Genomic DNA, 25,126 nt, shown 5'->3' with positions numbered 1-25,126 from the left:
GGCCCTCCCCTCTGGTTGTGAGCAGAGAGATAAAATAGGGACAGAAGCACTGACAGTCAGGTTATTAAACAGAAAGCTGCTGGGGCAAGCGTTCGCCTAGCCACAGAAGGTTAGAATGCAGGAGGGTAGTTAGAAGTTATTTTGTTTAAGTCAAGCAAGGTGATTCACTGATATGGGGGAACATGTTTATTATTTTATATTATTACCCAAAAACAAGTTGTACTGATTGAATTTAGTGGGCTGGATTTTGTCAGTGTGGGCGGGCTGGGGCGCGTCAGTTGGAAATCGTGTCGGGACCCCGACTCCTAAGTGAAGTGCTGAAAAAGTGCGATTTTCCCCTAATTGGGCAATTGATTTCCTGCGCGTGGGAACCACTGACCCAATTAGTCTTTTCATACAGAAAGTCGCCTCTGATGACGTCATCAGTGCTGCTGGATTTCAGACCTGCAAGCAGCCTTGCTTCTTCTGGAGACTGCAAAGGGTCTGCAAATTGTATGAAGGGGGAGTTGATTTCCCGACAATGTCCACGATCAAGCAAAAGTGTGCTCCTCGATATGATGAGCCCTCCCTCCAAGCTCTGGTGCACGGAGCCAGCTGCAATAAGGAGGTGCTGTTCCCTTCCTCAGGGAGAAAAAAGCCACCCCAGCAGACAAAAGCTGTGTGGCTACAAGTGGTCCAGGAGGTCAGCTCCATTTCGCTGAGCCACAGAACCTGGCTGCAATGCAGGAAGAGGTTTCATGATCTTCTCCGCACAGGAAAAGTGAGTATGACTTTCCCATCACCCTCAATCTGATCCCCATCGCCTCTCCTCACCAGCACTCTGCTTTGCCAACCTCTTCTTCCACATCCCACTTGACACTTACATGCCTGCACCCTTACCCATTCCCTCTCTCTCTCAGGTCACATTCACTTAACTATTCGACCATGCAGCCCTCACACTCCCTATCACTGTGATGCCATGACAACAACAACTTTCAACACACAGGGAGGGTCCTTTGTATCCTTCTAAGTATCTATGCTATGGATTCTCTACACTCACTCCTTCATTCTCACTCAAACTCCACTTGTGCCCTCATTGCAGGAAAAGAGAGCCCACAATAAGAGGGAAAGAGCCATGACAGGAGGAGGGCCACCCTCAGTAGCCCAGATAATGCACAAGTACTCACAAGGATAGTCATTTGGGTGTCATGTGTTTATTTTTGAAAAGCTATCAGTTGCTTGTTGTGATAAAAATTTCTGCTGGCAAACTGTTGAAGTTGTGGCCTGTGTCATTTCGCGAATGGAACTTCCACATGGAGGGCTTAGGGTGACTTGCAATTGTCAGTATGGTGATCAGAGTGATAGGAATCCACAGGTTCTTGGCCATTGTCGATGGTCTGGCAAGAAGCTGTGAGGTAAAAGTGCTTGAATGGCTAGGCTAAGAAAATCTGACCAAGATGAGTGCGTCCCTTGCATCCCAGGCAGCAATGTGCTCGCATGCTGCTGCCGCGGGTTGATGCGCCTCTGCAAGCTATTCATTGTTGCTCTCCTCCTCCTCATCTGAGGAGGCTATGTGATGAGCCATTTGTTCCTCAGGCATCTGCAAGCCACGATGCTGTGCCATGTTGTGATGTGCACAGCAGACCACGACCATTCTGGAGACCCTGGCTGCTGAGTACTACAAGGCTCCACCTGATCTATCAAGGCATCTGAAGCATAGAAACATAGAAGATAGGAGCAGGAGTAGGCCATTCGGCCCCTCGAGCCTGCTCCGCCATTCAATGCAATCATGGCTGATCATCCAAATTTAGTACCCGGTCCCTGCTTTTTCCCCATACCCCTTGATCCCTTTAGCCTTAAGAAATATATCCAACTCCTTCTTGAATATATTTAATGAATTGGCCTCTACTGCCTTCTGTGGTAGAGAATTCCACAGGTTCACTACTCTCTGGGTGAAGAAATTCCTCCTCATTTCTGTCCTAAATGGCTTACCCTTTATCCTTAGACTGTGACCCCTGGTTCTGGACTCCCCGACCATCGGGAACATCCTTCCTGCATCTAGTCTGTCCAGTCCTGCCAGAATTTTATAAGTTTCAATGAGATCCCCTCTCATTCTTCTAAACTCCAGCGAGTATAAGCCCAATCGACCCAATCTCTCCTCATATGTCATTCCTGCCATCCCAGGTATCAGCCTGGTGAATCTTCACTGAACTCCTTCCATGGCAAGAACATCTTTCCTCAGATAAGGCGACCAAAACTGCACACAATACTCAAGATGTGGTCTCACCAAGGCCCTGTACAACTGCAGCAAGACATCCTTGTTCCTGTACTCAAACCCTCTCGCTACAAAGGCCAACATACCATTTGTGTTCTTAACCGCCTGCTGCACCTGCATGCTTACCTTCAGCGACTGGTGCACAAGGACACCCAGGTCTCGTTGCACTTCCCCTTCTCCCAATCTATTGCCATTCAGATAATAATATGCCTTCCTGTTTTTGCCACCAAAGTGGATAACCTCACATTTATCCATGTTATATTGCATCTGCCATGCTTCTGCCCAATCACCCAACCTGTCCAAATCATCCTAGAGTTTCTCTGTATCCTCCTCACAGCACACACACCCACCCAGCTTTGTGTCGTCTGCAAATTTGGAGATATTACATCTAGTTCCCTTGTCTAGATCATTAATATATATTGTGAATAGCTGTGGTCCAAGGACCGATCCCTGCAGTACCCCACTAGTCACTGCCTGCCACTCGGAAAAAGAAATAAATGGTTCTCATTCTTCAGGTCTATACCTCAGTTGAGGAAGCGCTCATTCAAGGTGCGGAGAGGGGTTTCCCAGGAGGTCACACTGGAGATGGGTGTCAGGCTCCAAACTTCCACAACAATGGGTAGGCCTGCTAAAAGTTCGCCCAGACCTGAGACAACAAAGTTCTGGCACCTGCAAATGAAGATTGGTGAAATCTCCTTTTTAATGGTGGAGCTGCAATTGTTAGTAAGCAATCCACTTGTGGGGCTGCCAGGATTCACTGCCGTGTTCCAGAGGAGACGTGCAGCTTGTGGGAAAAGTGTTAAAATCAGAAAGGCCTCTCAAAATGGGATTATAGAGACAATTAAGTGGTTGTTAAGGGCCTTTAGGGCCTATCCCGCCTCTTGGGGGCGGGATGGAAAGCGGGTCAGAACACACGCATTTGGGAAAATTGCTCGGAGGCAGGATGGAGGCAGATCGGGCCTGCCTGCCATTTTTTGCAATTTTACCACCTCACACGCCTCCAATCCGCCTCCTCGGGCCTGGCAAAATTGAACCCACTGAGTCTGATCATAACTGTTTTGCCGTATGTTTGCTTGCTGTTTGTGAAATAAAGCAATTTTAATGATTCATATCTGGCCTTGGTTTACCAGGTGTTTTCTCAGTCTGATTTTGATAAGATTGGAGAGACGCGAGTGTGGCATATTCAAAAGACACGGCATGCAGTTCAGATCACATGTTACAGGTCCTCGATATTAATGAATTAGATATTGAGCACTATGTTCAGACCCCTAAACTTTAGAGGCTCAGTCCGCTTATTGGAATGACCAGCATTGCTGTACCCGAGAGAATGCCCAAGGCAAGATCTGAAACTTGTAATAGCTGCTTTCTGAAAAAGGGCCAATTTTTGAATAATTGTTCTTTCTTCTGTTGGACCTGCCAGCAAAGGCTGCCAGTGGCTGGCTGACCAGTGCCACTTTTTCCACCCCCGTCCAATGAGTACCATTACGATCACAGACAATCCCACCCACTTTATTTAAATAGCCCGAGCCCAGGAATTCCAATGTGATTGATGTGCAACTGCTCAGTACAGAGAAAGCGTTAATCTGTCAGAGTATGGCAGTGGCACGGGAATGTGGAGTCATGGCCCCCAAATTTAGAAACATACATTTTTTTCGTCCCTCTCCAAAGATACAGGTACATGCAATTTGATATTTATCATATGTAAAAAAAAAGTCTCTGACGTCACCAGGGCGTCTTGTCGTGTGATCACTGTGAGACAGGGGACGGACGCATCAGATGGCCCACATTTTTACTTAAGTGATATACCACAAGTTGTGGCAGTGGAAGTTACAATCGAATGTCAAAAGTAAATAGAAGCTCGCTGTTTGTGGGCACTGTGGCTTCTCTACTCTCATATCTGTGACCTCTCAAGGTCTTGAAGCTTGAACTTGCTCAGATGTGGAGTCATGTAAAGAGACTAGAGAAGCTGGGATTGTTCTCCTCAGAGCATAGAAGGTAAAGGGGAGATTTAATAGAAGTGTTCAAAATTATGAGGGGTTTTCATAGCGTAAATAAGGAGAAACTGTTTCCACTGACAGCTGGGTCTGTAACCAGAGGACACAGATTTAAGATAATTGGCAAAAGAACCAGAGGGAAGATGAGAATTGTTTTATGCAGCGAGTTGTTATTGTTGTGTTTTGAGTTTTGCTTCAATTAAGTTTGTCCCAGTTTCCGGGTGTTACCTGAAGGGGGTGCTGGGGGGCTCGGTTTTACTTTGTCTTTCACTTTCAGTTCGGGTTCTGCCATGCAGACAATGTGCTGTAATGTCCACCCATTTACTCAGTAAATAGTAAAAGGTACATTCCGTCTCCTCTATTCATTACTGTTCGGTCACGATGCAATACTGGCGACGAGGCGGCTGTTGAACTCTCTAGAAGGACGGAGATAGACATGCGAACCTATAGCCGTGATATTGGAAATTGCGATGAGTGGGCCACTCAGCTAGCAACATCAACGGCATTTTGATAGTTGGCTAGCTGCGACGTAGACGGCGGACAGAATATTGTGCGGGCCAGGCAACTACCGTGAGTGTAGCTACCGTAACTCTGGCCGGAGGAGAAAAATAATTTTAAAAAAAAAGTCCGTGGATCTTAAAGGGACAGTGCACATTAAAACTATGATGACCTTGGGACGTATCGAAGAGTTCTCTGGGGATAAGGACAGTTCATGGGAGGAATACGCAGAAAGACTGGGGTGTTTCTTTGAGGCCAATAATATTGACAAAGAAGAGAAGAAGCACTCAGTGTTGCTAAGTGTATGCGGAGCTGCTACTTACTCCGTCCTGCATTCATTGGTGGCTCCTCGTAAACCTAGTGAGGTGGATTATGCTGATTTGATTGAGAAGCTGCAGAAACATTTTAACCCAAAACCCTCAGAGATTGTGCAGCATTTCCATTTTCACAATTGTAAACAACAGCCTGGACAATCTATTTCAAATTACATTGCTGAGTTGAGGAAATGCTCATTACATTGTAATTTTGGTGACCAGTTAGACAATATGCTCCGTGATCAGATTGTGTGTGGAGTGCTGGACTCGGCATTGCAGAGACAGCTGTTAGCGGAGAAGGCCCTGACGTTCCGGCTGGCCGAGGAGAAGGCTTTAGCAGCAGAGGCTGCATCGATGAACACACGTATGCTCCGTACAGAGGCAGCACCATCTCAGGCCGCCGAGGAGGTGCACAAGACCACACACGCAGCTGCTGCTGCGAGAGACATGGAGACAACTAAAGAGACAGGAAGAAAATGTTTCCGCTGTGGGGCTCTCCATGGTTCCGCTACATGCAAATTTGTGTCAGCGGTATGTCATTTCTGTAAGAAAAGAGGACACATAGCTCGTGTCTGCATGAAGAAAGCTCAGGCTGCTGCAGCAGAACCAACACAAGCATCGCAGACACACACCCTGACACTGGAGGACAACAATGAGTACACAGTGTATACTACGGAAGCTGAGCAGCTACCCCACAGACGGTGGGGATAGACGGCAAATGTGATCATGAATGGGGCACCACTCTGCATGGAGGTGGATTCAGGCTCAGCGTGTTCGTTGATAAGTGAAGAGACGTACAATAGGCTGTGGCCAAGTGAACCCCCGGTGATGGCTCAGGTCAGTGGTGTGCTACGGCAGTGGTCCCAAGCTCAACTCCAGGTGCTGGGCATGATTCATGTGGAAGTTAAGTATCAGGCAGTCAAGGACACACTTCCACTTTATGTGGTGGCGGGGCAGGGCACAAGCCTGCTGGGCAGAGATTGGTTTAAGCCCCTCGGTATTGAAGTGACAAGAGTACACACGGTACAGCGACAGCCCTTAATGCCTATGTTGGAGAACTATGAAGAGGTTTTTGGTGAGTTCGGGGCCTGTCGGGGACCGCCAGCCTCAATCGAAGTGGACCCAGGGGTAGCGCCTAAGTTCTTCAAGGTGCGACCAGTTCCTTTTGCGTTGAGCAAGAAGGTGGATGAGGCCCTGGATAAGCCGGTGAACCAAGGGGTTCTCTTGCCAGTGAAGAACTCCCGTTGGGCCACCCCTATCGTGCCCATTGCAAAGAAGGATGGGGGCCTGTGAACCTGTGGAGATTACAGATGTACGGTTAATACTGCTGTGTTACCAGATGTGTATCCCTTACCAACAGTTACAGAGCTGTTTTCAACACTGGCTGGAGGCACTCTGTTCACCAAGCTGGATCTCAAGCAAGCATACCAGCAACTGGTCCTGGATGAAGAGTCAGCCGAGCTGTTGACAATCAACACCCACAGAGGACTTTTCCGAGCCACAAGGCTGCAGTTTGGGGTGTCTACAGCTGTGGCAATCTTTCAGAGGTTCATGGACACCCTGTTGGCCGGTGTTCCGGGAGTTCAGCCTTACTTGGATGACATACTGATTACAGGCAAGACACAGGAAGCCCATGATGAGCGGCTGCAGGAAGTACTACGCCGGCTGGCTGAGGTAGGACTACGCCTTCAGAAGGAGAAATGTGTGTTCGCTGCCAATGGGGTGGAGTTCTTGGGATTCCGAGTGGACAAAGACGGTGTGCATCCGACTACGGAGAAGGTGGAGGCTATCAGGAGCGCTCCCACCCCCAAGAACAAGACCGAACTGCAGGCATTCCTCGGACTGTTAAACTTCTACAGTTGTTTTCTCAAGGGCAAAGCCACAATTTTAGAGCCACTGCACAGGCTGTTAGACCAAGCAACAGTGTGGAACTGGACCTCAGCTCATGAAACAGCCTACAGACAGGCAAAGGAACTGCTGCAAGCAGATAAGGTTCTGGCACACTATGATGAAAACAAGCCATTGGTGTTGGTGTGTGATGCCTCACCATACGGGCTGGGAGCTCTGTTGGGTCACATAGAGCCAGATGGCCGGGAAGCGCCTATCAGTTTTGCCTCAAGAACACTCTCAACAACAGAACGCCCAGATTGACAAGGAGGCCCTAGCCATCATATTTGGGGTAAAGAAGTTCAGCCAGTACCTGTTAGGGAGACAGTTCATCATCTACACAGACCACAAGCCACTCTTGGGGCTCCTGCATCACTCCAAGCCCATGCCCCAGATCATATCACCGCGTATGCTTCGGTGGAGTCTGATGTTGGGGGCCTACAGTTATGAACTTTGCTACAGGCCTGGGAAGATGCTGGCTAATGCTGATGCTCTGAGTCGCTTGCCTTTGAAACGGCCGGTGGCTGAGACGCCACCACCCCTGGAGGTGCTGCTACTGGAGGAGGTTACGGAGGCCCCACTCCATGCCCAGTGGATTGGCAGCCTCACACAGAAAGATCCAGTCTTATCACGGGTGCTACGCTGGCTGCTGCATGGCTGGCCCTCCGAGGTCCAGGAGGAGCATTTCAAGCCCTTCGTTCAGAGGCGCCATGAAATGTCTGCACACAAGAACTGCGTGCTCTGGGGAAGCCATGTGGTGGTTCCTGCCGCCGCAAGAGAGGAGGTGCTGAAAATGCTGCATGACTCACACCCTGGGATTGTGCACATGAAGGCGTTGGCGAGAAGCTACGTCTGGTGGCCGGGATTGGACCGAGACGTGGAGGAGGTGGTAAAGAGCTGTGAGACATGTCAGCTGACTCGCCATAGCCCATCCAAGGCTCCCCTTCACCCCTGGGAGCGGACCACTCGTAAATGGTCAAGACTCCACATTGACTTTGCAGGGCCATTTCAGGGGAAGGTCTTTTTGATAGTGGTGGATTCTCATTCGATATTGCTGGAGGTGGCTATCATGAGCTCCATGACATCCAGTGCAGTGATCAACGCGTTGCATTTGCTGTTTGCCACACATGGGGTCCCCGACGTGCTGGTTTCGGACAATGGAGCAGCCTTCACGTCAGCGGAGTTCAAGGCTTTTGCAGGCAGAAATTGGATCCACCACGTGACCACAGCGCCCTATCACCCCTCCTCTAACGGGCAGGCAGAGAGGATGGTGCAAACCACAAAAGAGGCACTGGTGAGGATATCGGTGGGGGACTGGCAAACCAGATTGGCCAGGTTCCTGTTATCACAGCATACCACACCAAACTCAGCAACAGGGAAGAGTCCTGCCGAGATGCTGATGGGTCGCCGGCTGGCGACTGCACTGAGCCGGCTACACCCGGACTATAGGGATGAGATGCACACAAAGCAAGAAGAGTTGGCTAAGAAGCACCAGGGCACCGCCAGGCAGTTCGAGCCGTCAGAGACTGTGTTTGCCCGTTGCTATGCAGGAGGAGACAAATGGATGCCTGCCGTGGTGGAGCAGGCCACGGGTCCCCTGTCGTACAGCGTCCGTACACCTGATGGCCAGCTACACAGACGCCATGTAGACCAGCTACGGGGTCGTACTCCGGTGAGAGTAACAGAGACGTCACAGGCTAGGCCATTGTCTCCGCCACCTCTGCCAGGCAGTGACAGCCTGCTTCCTGCAACAACGACGGAAGCCACATCGACAGAAGGTGTCACGGAGTCATCAGCCATGGAGGAAGGTTTTCCTGCGGCTAGCAGTGGCACCCCAACTATGCCTGTCCAGCGGTGCTCAAGTCGGGTTAGATTCCGTCCCAGACGCCTGGAGGACTAAAGGGTTTTATCTGGGGGAAAGGAGTGTTGTGTTTTGAGTTTTGCTTCAATTAAGTTTGTCCCAGTTCCCAGGTGTTACCTGAAGGGGGTGCTGGGGGGCTCGGTTTTACTTTGTCTTTCACTTTCAGTTCGGGTTCTGCCATGCAGACAATGTGCTGTAATGTCCACCCATTTATTCAGTAAATAGTAAAATGTACATTCCGTCTCCTCTATTCATTACTGTTCGGTCAAGATGCAATAGTTATGATCTGAAATGCACTGCCTGAAAGGGAGATGGAGGCAGATTCAATAGCAATTTTCAAAGAGAATTGGATATATACTTCAAAAGGATAAATTTGCAAGGCTATAGGGAAAGAGCAGCAAAGTGGGACTAATTGGATGGTTCTTTCAAAGAACCAGCACAGGCACGATAGACAGAATAGCCTCCTTCTGTGGTGTATGATTATTTGAGACTGGAAGCAGGAGAACAATCAGAACAATCGTTATATGAAACAGAGAGTTTGAAGGATGGAATAAAGACTGCATTTTGTGACCACTCCCTGCACTACTGTCAGTTTGAGCTGCTCACCATGTGGGATCCAGGTGGAAGGATAGGTAAGGTATGTGTTTCAAGTTTTTTGTTTAGCAATAGGTTTAAAATAGATGGATTAGTTTAGATTTGATAAAATAAAAGTGAAGTTAAATAATAAAATAAGGAGAAAGGAAATGGGCAGAAGGGAAGATACGGTGAGCAGAAGTAACCTTGGGGGAGAAATTGGGCTCCTTAGTGCCCCCTGTTAGCGCCTCCGGGGGTACTTACCGACCGGGCGCGGCGAAAATATTGACTCCCGCTATATTCGGCGGGAGGTGTGTGGCGGCAGTATGGCATTGTGCCCCGATCTCCTTCGCCCATTGATCGTGACATCATCGCCATGCGCATCACCCTGGTAGTGCCATGGGCCCGAACTTCGGTTCCGCCCCCTGCAGCATCGCCGGGCAATGACACTGGCAGCTGCAGGAGGCGTTCATCGGGAGACCGGGCCCTCTGGGGGGCGATACTTAAAGGCGAGGTGGCCAAGGTAGGAACAAAAATCTGAAATGCTCTTTTTTTTCATTTTTCGTTGCCAGCGATCGATCAGTCCGGCACTCTGCTGCAGTGCATCGGGCTGATCAGGCCGGATTGCGGCTGCCATTGGGGACCAGGTAACTTTCCCTCTTGCAGAGCCTGCAGCGATGGCCCTTCCCTTTTAGGGAGGGAAGGAGCCTTCCAACGCGGCAGCGCTGCACGGCCCATTGTGCAGCACTGCACACCTACCACCCCGCCTGCTGCCTGTTGTGCTCCAGGAAAGAAGTAGAGTGCTTGATTTAGCGCTCCACTCCCTGGAGCGCAAAACTGAATTTTTTTAAAGTTGAGAAGCATTAGCGCTTGGCACTAATTTTTCCAACTTTTAAAAGTTAGCGCCCCAAATGGGGCGATACCGAATTTCTCCCCCATTTTTTTGAAATTAAGGAGTTTTCAGAGTATATTTATATAATTTAGTGTTACTGTGATATTAATTCTTGACATTTGAATAACTTCATTTCTGCAACATCAGTGTTTGCATCACCATCACATTAATGTCAGCTGAAAATTTACCAAATGGCCACCCCTGGTGACTGTCATTTCCCAGGACTTGCCTGATCACCTAAGAGTTTATTTTAAAATTGTATTTGTTGTACAGAAAATTAAAGCACAGCAATGTTAGTAATATGCATTGTACAAAAAATAGGTATGTTTAAATTTGAAATTGTTAATGGTCAAATCATTGATATTGTACTCCAGCTGCCCTTATTTTGCACGTGGTTGGGTTGAGCAGACTGTATCTGTATACTCGTACCTATCGAAACCCTGGGCCCAGTGCCCAGGTGACAGGTTGACTTTCAACACTATTACTCTAACTAACACAGAGCCAGCGAAGGGAGATGAAGGTGGGACCAGCCGGGTTAGGGGATCAAATCGTTTGCTATTTAAATAAAGAACAAGAAATATATGCAATTTATTTTAAATATTACCCTCATGCAGAATGAGTAACGAATTTTTAGCAAACTTTGGTGCTCATCAAGGTGAAGTCAGGTATAGCTTCCTGCAGCTGCCACAATGATGTATCTTAACCTCAACCTCACCCCAACCACAGAAGAGTACTTTTGTTGCACCAATTTGTTTCCTTCCTCCCCATTTTATATTGTTAATGGCCTTTATAAAGGCGATTGGCAAAATACCGGCACTATTATTCTGTTGGTATAGGCATATTTGGAATGGTTTTAAACTGCCCCAACTCAGTTTTTCCAACTATCTGTGGTAGAACTCTTGCCTCTGAGTCAGAAACTTGTGGGTTCAAGACACAATCCAAGATTTGAGCAGATAATCTAGGCTAACACTTCAGTGCAGTACTGAAGGAGTGCTGCCTTGTTGGAGATGCCGTCTTTCAGATGAAATGTTAAACGGAGACCTTATCTGCTTGTTTAGGTGGCTGTAAAAGGTTCCATGGCATTATTTTAAGAAGAACAGTGGAAAGTCCATGGCCAACATTTATCGTTCAACCAATACCAACAAAACAGATTAACTAGTCAGTTATCTCCTTGCTGTTTGTGGGGCCTTGCTGTGTGCAAAACAACAGTGATTACGGGGATAATTTTAACCTAAATTCCCAGGCAGGAAACCCACGGCATTGGGTGGAAGGCTCGTTTTACACTCAATGGAGGGCAAAATCAGGCGGTGCGTAAAACCAGCATTGCAATCTCAGCAATTTTCTGATGTCACTTGGGACATCCTGAAAGGTGCTAGATAAATGCAAATTATTTCTTGCCCCTGGATTCTGTATTTCCAACAACAACAACTTGAATTTATATAGCACCTTTAACGTAGTAAAACGTCCCAAGGCAGTTCACAGGAGTAGTATAAGACAAAAAATTTGACATCGAGCCACATAAGGAGAAATTAGGGCAGATGACCAAAAGTTTGGTCAAAGTGGTAGGTTTTAAGGAGCATTTTAAAGGAGGAAAGAGAGGTAGAGAGGTTTAGGCAGGGAAGTCCCGCGCTGAGGGCCTAGGCAACAGAAGGCACGGTCACCAATGGTTGAGCGATTATAATCAGGGATGCTCAAGAGGGCAGAATTAGAGGAGTGCAGATATCTTGGGGGGGTTGTGGGGCTGAAGGAGATTACAGAGATAGGGAGGGGCGAGGCCATGGAGGGATTTGAAAACAAGGATGAGAATTTCGAAATTGAGGCATTGCTTAACCGGGAGCCAACGTAGGTCAGCGAGCACAGGAGTGATGGGTGAACGGGACTTGGTGCAAGTTAGGACATGGGCAGCTGAGTTTTTGAAGACCTCAAGTTTACATAGGGTAGAATGTGGGAGGCCAGCCAGGAGTGTGTTGGAATAGTCAAGTCTAGAGGTAACAAAGGCATGGATGAGGGTTTCAGCAGCAGATGAGCTGAGGCAGGGGCAGAGACGGGCGATGTTACGGAGGTGGAAATAGGTGGTCTTAGTTATGCCGTGGATATGTGGTCAGAAACTCATTTCAGAGTCAAATATGACACCAAGGTTGCGTACAGTGTGGTTCAACTTCAGACAGATGTTAGGGAGAGCGATGGAGTCAGTGGCTAGGGAACGGAGTTTGTGGCAAGGACCGAAAACAATGGCTTCGGTCTTCCCAATATTTAATTGGAGAAAATTTCTGCTCATCCAGAACTGAATGTCGGACAAGCAGTCTGACAATTTAGACACCGTGGAGGGGTCAAGAGAAGTGGTGGTGAGGTAGAGCTGGGTGTCATCTGCGTACATGTGGAAACTGATGCTGTATTTTCAGATGATGTCGCCAAGGGGCAAGGTGTAGATGAGAAATAGGAGGGGGCCAAGGATAGATCATTGGGGGACACTAGAGGTAACGATGTGGGAGCAGGAAGAGAAGCCATTGCAGGTGATTCTCTGGCTACGATTCGATAGATAAAACTGGAACCAGGTGAGTGCAGTCCCACCTAGCTGGATGACAGTGGAGAGACATTAGAGAAGGATGGAGTGGTCAACTGTGTCAAAGGCTGCAGACAAGTCAAGAAGGATGAGGAGGGATAGTTTACCTTTGTCACAGTCACAAAGGCCGTCATTTGTGACTTTGACGAGAGTCATTTCGGCACTGTGGGCACTGTGGCAAGGGCAGAAACCTGATTGGAGGGATTCAAACATGGAGTTGTGGGAAAGATGGGCACGGATTTGGGAGCTGACATGCTCAAGGACTTTGGAGAGGAAAGGGAGTTTGGAGATGGGGCAGTAGTTTGCAAGGACGGTGAGGTCAAGTGTTGGTTTTTTGAGGACAGGTGTGATGACAGCAGTTTTGAGGGAGAGGGGGACAGTACCTGAGGAGAGAGAACCATTAACAATGTCAGCTAACATGGGAGCCAGAAAAGGAAGTTGGGTGGTCAGCAGTTTGGTGGGAATAAGGTCAAGGGAGCAGGAAGTGGGTGTCATGGACAAGATGAGCGTAGAGAGGTCATGAGGGAAGATCAGAGAGAAACTGGAGAAAGATGCGAGTTCAGGTCTAGGGCAGGGGGGAACCTTAGAGGAAGTTTGGCCCGGTGGGCTAGAGAAGGAAGGGAAGTGGCAGAGGCAGCTGATTGAATGGTCTCAATCTTAGAGACAAAGAAGTCCATGAGCTCTTCGCACTTGTTGTTGGAAGTTAGCAGTGGAGAATAGAAGCCGGGATTTATTTTTGCATTCCAGAATGATTCTGGAATAGTGAGCAATTTTGGCAGCTGCCCACACATGGATGAGAGTAGAAGATTTCCATTTGTGTTGGATGTTTGGAAATGTGGATATCACCTGTAAAATGCAGATGAGTTAGAAACATTGCAAACTCATTTTACCTGGGACCCTAATGCACCCATCAATCTAAAGGAAAGAATGAAGGGACGGTGTCCTGACTCAGTGCCTCACCCAATTCCTTCATCAAAAGTTATTTTTTTGGTGGTGCTTTCTAAGTTCCTGAAAATAGTTTTATATCTGACAAATAATCTACAGTTTATTTGGCAGGTTTTGTATTTGAAGCCATCTATACAATCCATATCTGCTGGTTTTGGGTAGTAATAATATGCATCCCAGCAATCTGCTTAAGAATTAAAAAAAAGATTATTTGAACATTTTACATGACGTGGATAAACGTTCCTTCACCACAGTTCCATAATGTTGTTTCCAAGCCTCCATCCGATATAATTTATAGACACAAGATGAGCTTTATTTAAAATGTTACACTGAAATGGAAATTTATACTGAAAACAAATAAACATTTTCTTAAACTTTGTTTCGCATCCTTCAGCCATAATTTAAAATGTAAAATTTTCACCCTAAGGTGTGTGTATAATCTGGAGAATTATACTTGTTTATATCAAAGTGAGTCAGAATATTTGTCAGTTATATCTTTCACAAGAAATGAATATAGTTAGGGATTTAATTATTAAAACTCTTACCTACACTGGATAATAACGCAGATGCTAATTGTATTTCCAATTTTGAGTCCTAGAAATTTTATGTACTTAATGTCTTGTTTTTATGCATATCAGATATAATTTGGATTCTGACCATCTGTTAGGTTGACCTGTTGATATGTATGTACTCCAGATAACAAAATAAGTTTATTTTTTTAACATGGAAAACTTGCAGACGATGTTTTTTCTAATTATTCAAGTTGTCGCTATATAGGCCTCATTGATATATTATGATTAATATGTGGGATTACTGACATTTTAAAATATGTCTCTTTTATCCTTAGCGAAAGAGCTTGCAAGCCTTTTAAATCTTTTTCCAATGATTTCAAGTTGAAATCAAGTTGAAAAATTATTTATGGCAAGAACTCTTCTTTTGGCATTGGAAGGGAAATGATTCTTTGATAATTCTGCAGTCTTGGATTTACTCCAAGTTAATTTGTATCCTGACAGTCTCCTGAACTTGTTCATCAGCTCCAGCAGCACGAAGTGCTTTGAACTAGAATATTTAGAAAAAGATAATATATTTTGTAAACTGTGATATTTCATGTTCTCTCGTGTCCACTCACTGTTGTTCAATATCTGATGTGTGTGGCGACACGCCACCACTGGACATAATCCGCTCATGGCGGCACGGACAGTTTAAGCAGATGCCCCCAGCCAGGGGCCCTCTCCTCCAGCAACTTGTTTCCCGCAGGGACAGGCTGCCGGGAGCACTTCCTGTCTGGGGAGTATTTAAGTGGTTGCGCGGGCTTTTCCAGTTCCTCTTTGCCATGAGGTTGATTAAAGCAGTTGTGTTTCACTAACTCTGGTCTCGACTCCCACGTTTGCCGCGGTATCTCAACACTGGTGACCCCGACGCTCAGGACGAATCCTAAGCTAGCATGGCGGATACAAACGCAGTCACGGTTAAACTACTGGACTTTTGGGAGAACCTGGCCGAAGCCTGGTTTGTTCAAGCCGAGTCCAGATTCCGGCTGAAACACATTACAGTCGATGCCACGAAGTACGACTACCTCGTCACCTCTCTCACCTACGCCACAGTCCCCAAGGTTTGGGCAGCGCTGCAGGAGCCACCAGCGGAAGGCAAGTACGAACATCTGAAGGCTGCGCTCCTTAAAAAATTTCAAACGTCCTCTTACCAGCGCAACTGCCAACTCCTCGACCTCCCCGGCCTTGGTGACGCTTCACCGTCGGATCTGCTTTCCCACATGCTGTCCCTCTCGGACGACAAAAACACCGGCGCCCTCTTTCGCACGCTTTTCATTCGGCAGCTCCCCGCCAGCATCCACCCGCTCATTGTGGAATCTGGCTCTACGGACCTGAATGAGATAGCCGAAAAGGCTGACCGGCTGCTCTCTGCGCAGTCCGCCTGCGACGTCGCGCCCGACCTCACGGCAACGACCACGCGGTCTTCCCGGCCCACTAGGCCCGACCGCCCTACCACTCCGGGTCACTGCTACTACCACACCCATTTTGGCACTAGGGCCCAACGCTGCACGCCACCGTGCACTTTCAAACCCCCCCCCGCACCGGCCCCCACGATGGCCGCGGGGCAAAAGGGGCCTCTACTGTACGTCACCGACGACAGCACCAACCGCCGATTTCTGTGCGACACAGGGGCCCAGAACAGCATCACCCCCGCCTCCACCCTCGAAATCCAACGCGGCGCACGGGGTATCACGCTGGCCGCAGCCAATGGCTCTGACATCCGCACATATGGCACCCGCATGGTCACGCTCGACCTCGCAGGCCGCCGCTACCGCTGGGAGTTCCTCACAGCCAGAGTCCTCTGCCCACTCATCGGCGCCGACTTCCTACGCGCCCACGGCCTCCTTGTCGACATTCCGAGGCACCGCCTCATCGACATCAACACTATGGCCCCCATCCCTGGCGCATTTACCCCGGCCCGTTCGGCCGGCCTGACGACCTACTGCCTCACCAGAGCCACAGACGACTACTCGGCACTTCTAGCCGAGTTTCCCGCCCTCACTTACCCGACCTTTTCGGCCAAAGCCGCCAAACACGGTGTGGAGCACTATATCCCCACCACCGGCCCCCCGGTTTCTGCCCACGCCCGCAGACTCAACCCGGCCAAGCTGGAAATCGCGCGGGCCGAGTTCACCACCATGGAACAACTCGGCATCATCTGCCGCTCCAGCAGCCCTTGGGCCTCGCCCCTCCACATCGCCCCCAAGCCCGGCGGAGGCTGGCGCCCTTGCGGGGACTACCGCCGCCTCAACGACGCCACCACCCCCGACCGATACCCGGTGCCGCACATCCAGGACTTCTCGGCCCGACTGGCCGGACGAACCGTCTTTTCCAAGGTCGACCTGGTGCGCAGTTACCACCAAGTCCCCGTACACCCTGCGGACATCCCCAAAACGGCCGTCATCACCCCATTCGGCCTGTTCGAGTTCCTGAGGATGCCCTTCGGCCTCAAGAATGCAGCCCAGGCTTTCCAGCGCCTTATGGACTCAGTCCTCCGGGACCTGAACTTCCTATTCGTCTATCTAGATGACATTCTCGTGGCCAGCTCCTCCCAACAGGAACACCTCGAACACATTCGCATCCTGTTCGGGCGCCTAGCCCAACACGGGCTCATCCTCAGCCCGGCGAAGTACCAATTCGGCCTAACCGAGATCGATTTTCTCGGTCACCACATCACCCCTGCTGGGGCCGTCCCCCTGCCCAACAAGGTGCAGGCCGTCCAGCAATTCCCCCGCCCCAAAACCATCAAGGGCCTCCAGGAGTTCCTCGGGATGGTGAACTTCTACAACAGGTTCATCCCCAGCGCTGCAGCCCTCATGAAACCCCTATATGACTCCCTCCGAGGAAAATCTGGCAAGATGGCCGTAGCCTGGGCCACTGACACGTCAGCCGCTTTCGATGCCACCAAAAACACGCTCGCCGACGCCACCCTGCTCGCGCACCCGAGGGCCGATGCCCGGGTTGCGCTCACCACCGACGCCTCCGACCACGCGGTCGGAGCCATGTTTGAGCAGTGGGTCAATGGCACGTGGCAGCCACTTGCCTTCTACAGCCGCCAACTGCGCCCCCCGGAGGTCAAATACTCTACTTTCGACCGCGAGCTTCTCGCGCTCCACCTGTCGGTCTGCCATTTCAGGTTCCTCCTGGAGGGCCGCCCCTTCACCGCGTACGTGGACCACAAGCCGCTCACATACGCGATGGCCAAGCACACCGAACCCTGGTCCGCTAGGCAGCAACGCCAGCTCGCGGCCGTGTCCGAGTTTACTACGGACATCCAGCACGTCTCCGGTAGAGACAACGTTGTCGCCGACTGCCTTTCCCGTCCCGCCATCTGCGCGAATCACCTCGCGGTCGACTACGCGCAACTAGCAGCGGCCCAGCTCACGGACCCAGACCTCCTCTCGGCGGCTACCAGCCTGCCAGGGCTACGCCTAGCCAAGGTCGCGCACGGGCCCGAAGCCATGGCAGTCACTTGCGATGTCTCACTCGGCCAACCCAGGCCGGTCGTCACTGCAACCTGGCACCGCCGCATCTTCGACGCGCTACACGCGCTCTGCCATCCGGGTGCCCGCGCATCCGTCAAACTCCTCTCCCAGCGTTTCGTCTGGCGCGGCCTCAGCAAAGATGTTCAGACTTGAGCCACCTCCTGCCTCGCCTGCCAACGGGCTAAGGTACAGCTACACACAAAAGCACCCCTGGGAGACTTCGAGGTACCCAGCCGCCGCTTCGACCACGTACACGTCGACATCGTCGGTCCTCTGCCGCCATCGCAAGGCCAAACTTATCTCCTCACGATGGTCGACCACTACACACGCTGGCTTGAGGCAGTGCCGCTGCCCTCCACCACCACAGCCGACATCGCCAGGGTGTTCGTTAACACCTGGGTCGCAAGGTTCGGCGTACCAGCCGACATAACCTCCGACAGAGGCGCCCAGTTCACCTCCGAACTCTGGACGGCCACAGCACGCAACCTCGGGGTGACGCTCCACCGAACCACGGCGTACCACCCGCAGGCCAATGGGCTGTGTGAACGCTTCCACAGGTCACTCAAGGCCTCACTCCGCGCCGGCCTGCAGGACAGTACCTGGACTGACCGCCTACCGTGGGTGCTACTAGGCCTACGCACCGCGGTCAAGGAAGACCTCCAGTCCTCGGCAGCGGAGTTAGTCTACGGACAACCACTGCGCGTCCCAGGCGAATTCCTTCCAGAGGCTACCACGCCTTGGTCGGCCGAATAGCAGCGGCTCAACTCTTTCTCTTCCGCTCAACAGTTCGCCCCACTTCTGGTCAACCGACACGGCGAACTCGCACCTCACGTCCCGCCAAACTTACAGCAGGCACGCTTCATCTTCGTGCGACACGACGCGCACTGCGGACCCCTGCGACCCCCGTACGACGGACCGTACGAGATACTACAAACCGGGGACAAGGTCTTCAAGCTGCGACTCGGCGACAGGGTCGACACAGTCTCCATCGACTGGCTCAAACCAGCACACACAGAACCAGGGGAACAGGTCCCCGTGGCCCGACCTCCAACTAGAGGCTGTCCCACCAGCAAGCCAGCACAGCCGGCGGCGAACCGCCCGGCCCCACCAACTAGACCGGCGACCACTCAGAGCCACTCCGGCAGAACCATTAGACCACCGTCACGACTCGTCCACTCCTCCTAAGCGGATTCTGGGGGGAGCTCTGTGGCGACACGCCACCACTGGACATAATCCGCTCACGGCGGCACGGACAGTTTAAGCAGACGCCCCCAGCTGGGGGCCCTCTCCTCCAGCAACTTGTTTCCCGCAGGGACAGGCTGCCGGGAGCACTTCCTGTCTGGGGAGTATTTAAGTGGTTGCGCGGGCTTTTCCAGTTCCTCTTTGCCATGAGGTTGATTAAAGCAGTTGTGTTTCACTAACTCTGGTCTCGACTCCCACGTTTGCCGCGGTATCTCAGCATGTGTCAAAATAAGGTGCGAATGGTGCTAATGCCAAAGTGAATAGACATTGGACAACCTTGATGTATGCCTCTGCCTAAATTAAAGGATTACAGTAGTTATAAATGGGTTGAAATTGCTCTGTGTGATATTAGTAATGAAAGTGAATGCATTTGTATGATATTCCTTTGTACAGTATTTTATCAAAGATGTTAGTCTGCTTGTTTTAAAAATTATAAGCCCTACTTTTGGTTTTATGTGAAGAATCCTAACCCATTTCCTGGATGATACTGTGATGCTCAACTCCTTAAAGTAAAAAAAATCATTTCATTCTGCTCTCAAGATGTTCAGAATTACAAATCATGGCCATCAGAGATCTAGGGAGGAAGATTTCTGTTGTTCACTATTCATAACAAAATCGTAAACATATTCTTTATACATGTTTATGACTTCACTATAAATAGTGAACAGCAAACATCCTCCCCCTAGAATCCCTGTTTGTGTCATAAATGCTGGAAACAGTCAGCAGTTCAGGCAGCATCTGTGGGGAGAGGAAGGTAGGGTTAATGTTCCAGGTCTGATGAAAGGCCATCAATCTGAAACGTTAACCCTACCACCTTCTCTCCACAGATGCTGCCTGACCTGCTGACTGTTTCCAACATTTTCTTACATATAGATTTACAGATTTACAGCATTTTTATTGTATGCCATAAATAAGCTGTGGTGTGGAATAATAGGGATGCAAGGCCACACCTGTGACTCCCCACACACAGAGTTTCTAATCCCAATGACGCTGCATGGGAATAGCGCTCTGTTCCCCACGCAGAGGGAAGGAAAATGAAGGACCACACGAGCATGTCCAAGCAGCTACTGCTCAAGTAGCATTGATGGCAGTCTGGGAGCAGGTTGGCAGTCCTTTCTTTCAGTTGGGTAAATTGTGTGTCAAAGGAAGGCTTTCGGTGTGAACGAGGAAATAAATATAATTATAAATATAAGATAAGAAAGATAATTTAGCAAAAAAAAACAAAAATGTTGGAGGAGTTATCAGGTTTAGTTTGCAAACCTGTTTTGGAGTGTAAAGTCCATGCCCTGCTCAAGTTTCCCCCTGTACCTATCCTAGGTTGATTCTTTGTGGGAATGAGATAACCCTCCTTAATTGTGCTGTTGTTAAGGGAAGTTCAAGTGGAGTTCAGTGCTCTACTGTGGAGCTATTGGATGTAAAGACATATTTTCACTCTATTAATTCATCTGATGGATGGAGATCCTGGTCTCCCTCAATCAGCTACACTGCATAAGTGCCCTTTATCCTGATAAAAATATGTGGGTCTATGATTTTGCTGTTGAAACAAAGGAGCTGCTTGTAGAAATGTGCAAGTGCGGAACTGTTGCATGAGCATCAGTCTCCTGTGACCTACCGAAGCCAAAATGAAAAAGCATCTTAAGTGAGCATTACCATCAAATCTATCAGTTTATTAGCATCACTGTGGTGCATGATTTATGGAAGGAATGAGTTTAATAGGCCAATTGACCTTTCCTCATTGCATGCTTTATTTTATTCTTTCTCCTATCTTGATTCAGTAACATTCTGCAATCTGGTCCTCTTAGCAAACACAACACAATCATTTTTTTACTACTGTTGAACAGTATTATTCTTTTAACTTGGTGAACATTAGATCATTGTGATTCATTAAGCTGGAGCACATCCATGATGGACATTCTATTAAATTCAACTTCCTTAGTATAAGCTGTGGCTCAGTGGGTAGCACCCTTGCCTCTGAGTCAGAAGGTTGTGCAGTTCAAGTTCCACTCCAGGGACTTGAACACATAAATCTAGGCTGACACTCCAGTGCAGTACTGAGGGAGTGCTGCGCTGTCAGAAGTGCCGACTTTCGGGTGAGATGTTAAACAGAGGCCCCATCTGCTCTCTCAGGTGGATGTAAAAGACCCATGGCACTATTCTGAAGAAGAACAGGGGAGTTATCCCCAGTATCCTCGCCAATATTTATCCCTCAATCAACATCACTAAAAATCAAATTATCTGGTCATTATCACATTGCTGTTTGTGGGAGCTTGCTGTGCGCAAATTGGCTGCCGCGTTTCCTACATTACAATAATGAGTATACTTCAAAAAGTACCTCTGTAAAGCACTTTGGGACGTCCAATGGTCATGAAAAGCACTATATAAATGCAAGTCTTTCTTTCTTCTTAAATTTACACTTTCTCTTTGATAGGTATGGCAACAGCACAAAAAATTATATCGTGCGTGTTGGCGATTACCACACATTAGTATCTGAGGAATATGAGGAAGACCATGAAGTGAAGAGCATTATTATCCACAAGGACTATAAGCCTGATGCCAATGACTATGATGTTGCATTGGTAAAGCTAGAAGGACAGCAGGAACATTGCATCAAATTCAATGCCCATGTCCTGCCAGCATGTTTACCACACAGGAGAGAGCGCATACAAAAAAAAGGTTCAAACTGCTACATCACTGGATGGGGCGACACAGGTAACAATGAATATTGTGCACCAATATACCAATCTGTAGCTATGAAGAGTAAACATAACTATTATGCATTGGACCTAGATAGTTCTAAGTCTTGGTTAATTGTTACTGGCCAAATATAATGTTCAAAAAATCAGCAGGGTTATTCAATTGGTTAATAAATGGTGACGGTATTTTTTTGGAGTGTTTGTGTAATTATCCAACTGTTTAACACAGAAATATCATCAAATTATATTGGAGATATAAAGAGTCATTTGCACTGCTGGTGAGGACCCTCACCTGCTACCAGTAGATGTCAGAAATTTGGGCGCACGCTGCCCATGAATTTCCAGCCATTGGTCGGAAAATCGTGGCAACCATGCACCCAAGTTTCTGAAATGTGCTCTCAGCAGGCGAGGCTTTCCACTGGCAGCACATATTTGTACAATTACCACAATACAGTAGAACAATGAAATGCTTAATTGTTATGTAGTAATTTGGGATTTGCATGAACTTGACACTTTGATAACTTGGCTTGGAAATTTGATCATGTCGCATCCGTTTTGGAGGCAATCAACGCACACTGAAGGGCCCAATATGGCGAGCACGTGCTCATTCCATGCCAGGAATACACCACACGCCATATTGGTTAGGCTGCCCTGTAGTTGTCCGGGACACCTGCCTGAAACAGACGTCAGGCCATTGCCTATATAGATTGGGGGCCTAACGTCTATTTTAGGCCCATTCCTATATTGGTTGGTACCTGACTGCAGCATGCACCGTTTTCTCAGGCACAGAGCAGCCAATCCTACGGTCTTTAAAGGAATTGCTGGAAGCTGCTGCCAAAAAGGTAAGTAAAATAAAATGTTTTACTTACCTGAACGTGGAGCCAGAAAAAGCACCCTTCTTTCTGGTTACACATTAAAACTGCAAGATACTGCCGGCCACCGCTTGGCTCCCTTCTGATCTCTTCCCCCTCCCAGACTCAGTGTAAGTCAGGCCAACTTGGAGGATCAGGCGAGAATTATGATCTGGACCCTCAAAGATGAAACGATTATTTTTTAAAAGTTTTTTTTAATGAAGGCCATGGGGAGAACCCAGCAATCTCGCCAGCCAGGCCGCTTCACTGGACATTGTGGCCTCTTCGGTGGGCAGGGTGTCCCAATGGTCCCCTGGAGCCATGAAAATTCTGTGACTTGCCCCTAACCCTGCAAACCCTGGCAGGGTCATTGGCAGAGGTCAGAGGTGGATGTATCTCGGCACTTGTGTAAAAATGTGCTACCTGCAAATATTCAGGGCTGCTACGTCTGCATGCAATTTCTGTCTGCTAAACAACATTACTTCCTGTCAAATTGTGTTTGATTACTCTCCTGTGAAGCGCCTTGGGATGATTTTTCTATGTTAAAGATACTATACAAATGCAACTTGTTGTTGTCAACTCGGAATCAGGAAGAGAGTGGTGGGGGGCAGGGGGAGCAGTGCGCAGGAGGATTTCGGATGGGAAACCTGAAATAAGGGTTCCCCGCACGTCCTGCAGAAACTAACGGCAGGGCCTCTTAAATTTTATTCAACAGATTTCCCACTCGACAGCCAGCCAGATTGACGGGGGAGTCAGACATTGCAGGGGGATTCTCATACATTGCGGGGCGAGTCGGACATCGTGGGGGAGGGGGGTTGTACAATCATGGGGGAGGAGGTCGGCCATCGGCCGATCATGGGGGGTCGTATTACATAGAGGTAAGCTTGTTGGGTCTGGAGGAAACACACCTGCTCCTCCTGGGCCACAAGCAGTGCTGTAAATGCACTTACCTCATGGATCCAGCCCTTCTCGCCTTCTTTTACCTGCTGGGTTTTACGAGGCCCGGGAATCCCTGCGTCCATGTGTTAAAATAAAAATTCAGTTTTTAGTGACCGACCCACTTCCCGAGACTGGATTGGTCGCCCACTCCCTGACCCGCCTCCATTAAAACTGGAAGTGGGCGTGTTGGGGACGGGTTTCGAGAAGTACATTTTTTTTTTACCTTCCCACCTGCCCTTGGGGGTTAAAACCACCCCCCCCACCCTTATGTCCACATTTGTAATGAAAATTGCCCATGTATACCTGTTGCACTGTAATTACACCCTCCCACCAGCAGTGGTGCTGTAGTGCCTCAGTTTTGTGTCTCCCTTGTGCTCAACCAGCAGTGCAGAGAAAGCCCTGTGCTCCAATCAACTCTACTTCTTTGTTTCTCATTGTTATTTCACTATAAATAATCACATGAAATCAAAGTATTATACAAAATGAGGTCAGAATGTGTCACTTTAAAATGGGGACTGGAATAGCTCTGCCTGCCCTGGTTCAATTATGCCTCAGTCTCTAACCCTGCTGTAGCGCCTCAGTTTCGCTTCTCCCAGCTCCTCAGCCTGTACTGCAGAGAAACATCTATGCTTCAAGCAATTTTAAATTCTAAATAATATAAAATAAAGGCATTATATAAAATGAGGTCTGAACATATGACTTTAAAATGTAAACTGAATTATATCTGATATACTCTGGTCCAATATTCCCCCGCCCTCTAACCCACTTCACATGAAGGTTGCATTCGGTCTTGACTCCCTCGCCTAGAAATTTGTGGCCGCCACGAAAGTGGCCGGTGTCACCTCAGCCTCAGGTTAACGACTGCTGAAAATGGACGAAGCGCTACGAGGGAATTTTTTTTAGCCCAGCGCTAACTTATGGTGTAATGCTATCCTGGTGGCATTAGTGCAGGCCTGGAAGTCGAAGTTGCCATTCAGAAGCAGCGTTTGATCTTCCAACAACCTCTGGAAGTGAGGCTATGGAGTTCGCTAGGCATTGTGGGAAATTAAGGGCATTGCATTAAAAGGGCTTCTGAACTAATAAAAATTAAAATTAAGTGAAAAAAATGCAGTTTTCAGCCCTTACTGCCTTTAAAAAATATTAGCATTACAAAGAAGTCCCAAATGGGTATCTTCAGCTCTTAAAGCCAAATTCCCTTCCGAACCTCAAAGAATGGGAAAAGTTCTTCAGCACTAAGACAAATGGCTCAGCAAGCCAGGGAAGGGGCATGAAGGGTCTCACATGCTGTATTCCAGCTTTGTGCAGGGAGTCAACATTGCAAAAGAGGTCCTCTACCCACAGGAGCCATGAGGCCCTCTAGAAAGAACGATGTGGGACCACATCGCCGAGGCCGTCACTGCCAGCAGTGTCACCCCCACCACTTGGCTACTATAGTGATCTGGGTTGTTATGGTTGGGGTTGTCCACCGGGTGGTGCTGTAGCCAATGCTGCTGCTAAGGTCAGGGGTTTTACTTCCTGTTAAGGTCAGCAAAGGTCGAATGCCAGGATGCAGGCCTGATGTATGTGTTTCCCAGTTGTTAATAA

The 25,126-nt window shown here is 48.8% G+C and overlaps 1 protein-coding gene across 1 annotated transcript in view; it reads left to right on the top strand.

The window, feature by feature from the left end:
* prss12 (serine protease 12) overlaps positions 1-25,126 on the top strand; it is a 275,680-nt gene that overhangs the window by 238,266 nt on the left and 12,288 nt on the right. The window contains exon 12 of the mRNA XM_085962770.1: positions 21,488-21,768. Coding sequence (XP_085818896.1) covers positions 21,488-21,768 — 281 coding nt within the window. The remainder of the gene's footprint in view (positions 1-21,487; positions 21,769-25,126) is intronic.

Source organism: Somniosus microcephalus, chromosome 2 (assembly GCF_052327205.1).
Source record: "Somniosus microcephalus isolate GS21.2 chromosome 2, FLI_Smic_1.0, whole genome shotgun sequence".
Lineage (NCBI taxonomy): Eukaryota > Metazoa > Chordata > Chondrichthyes > Squaliformes > Somniosidae > Somniosus > Somniosus microcephalus.
This window is presented reverse-complemented; position numbering and strand designations above follow the sequence as displayed.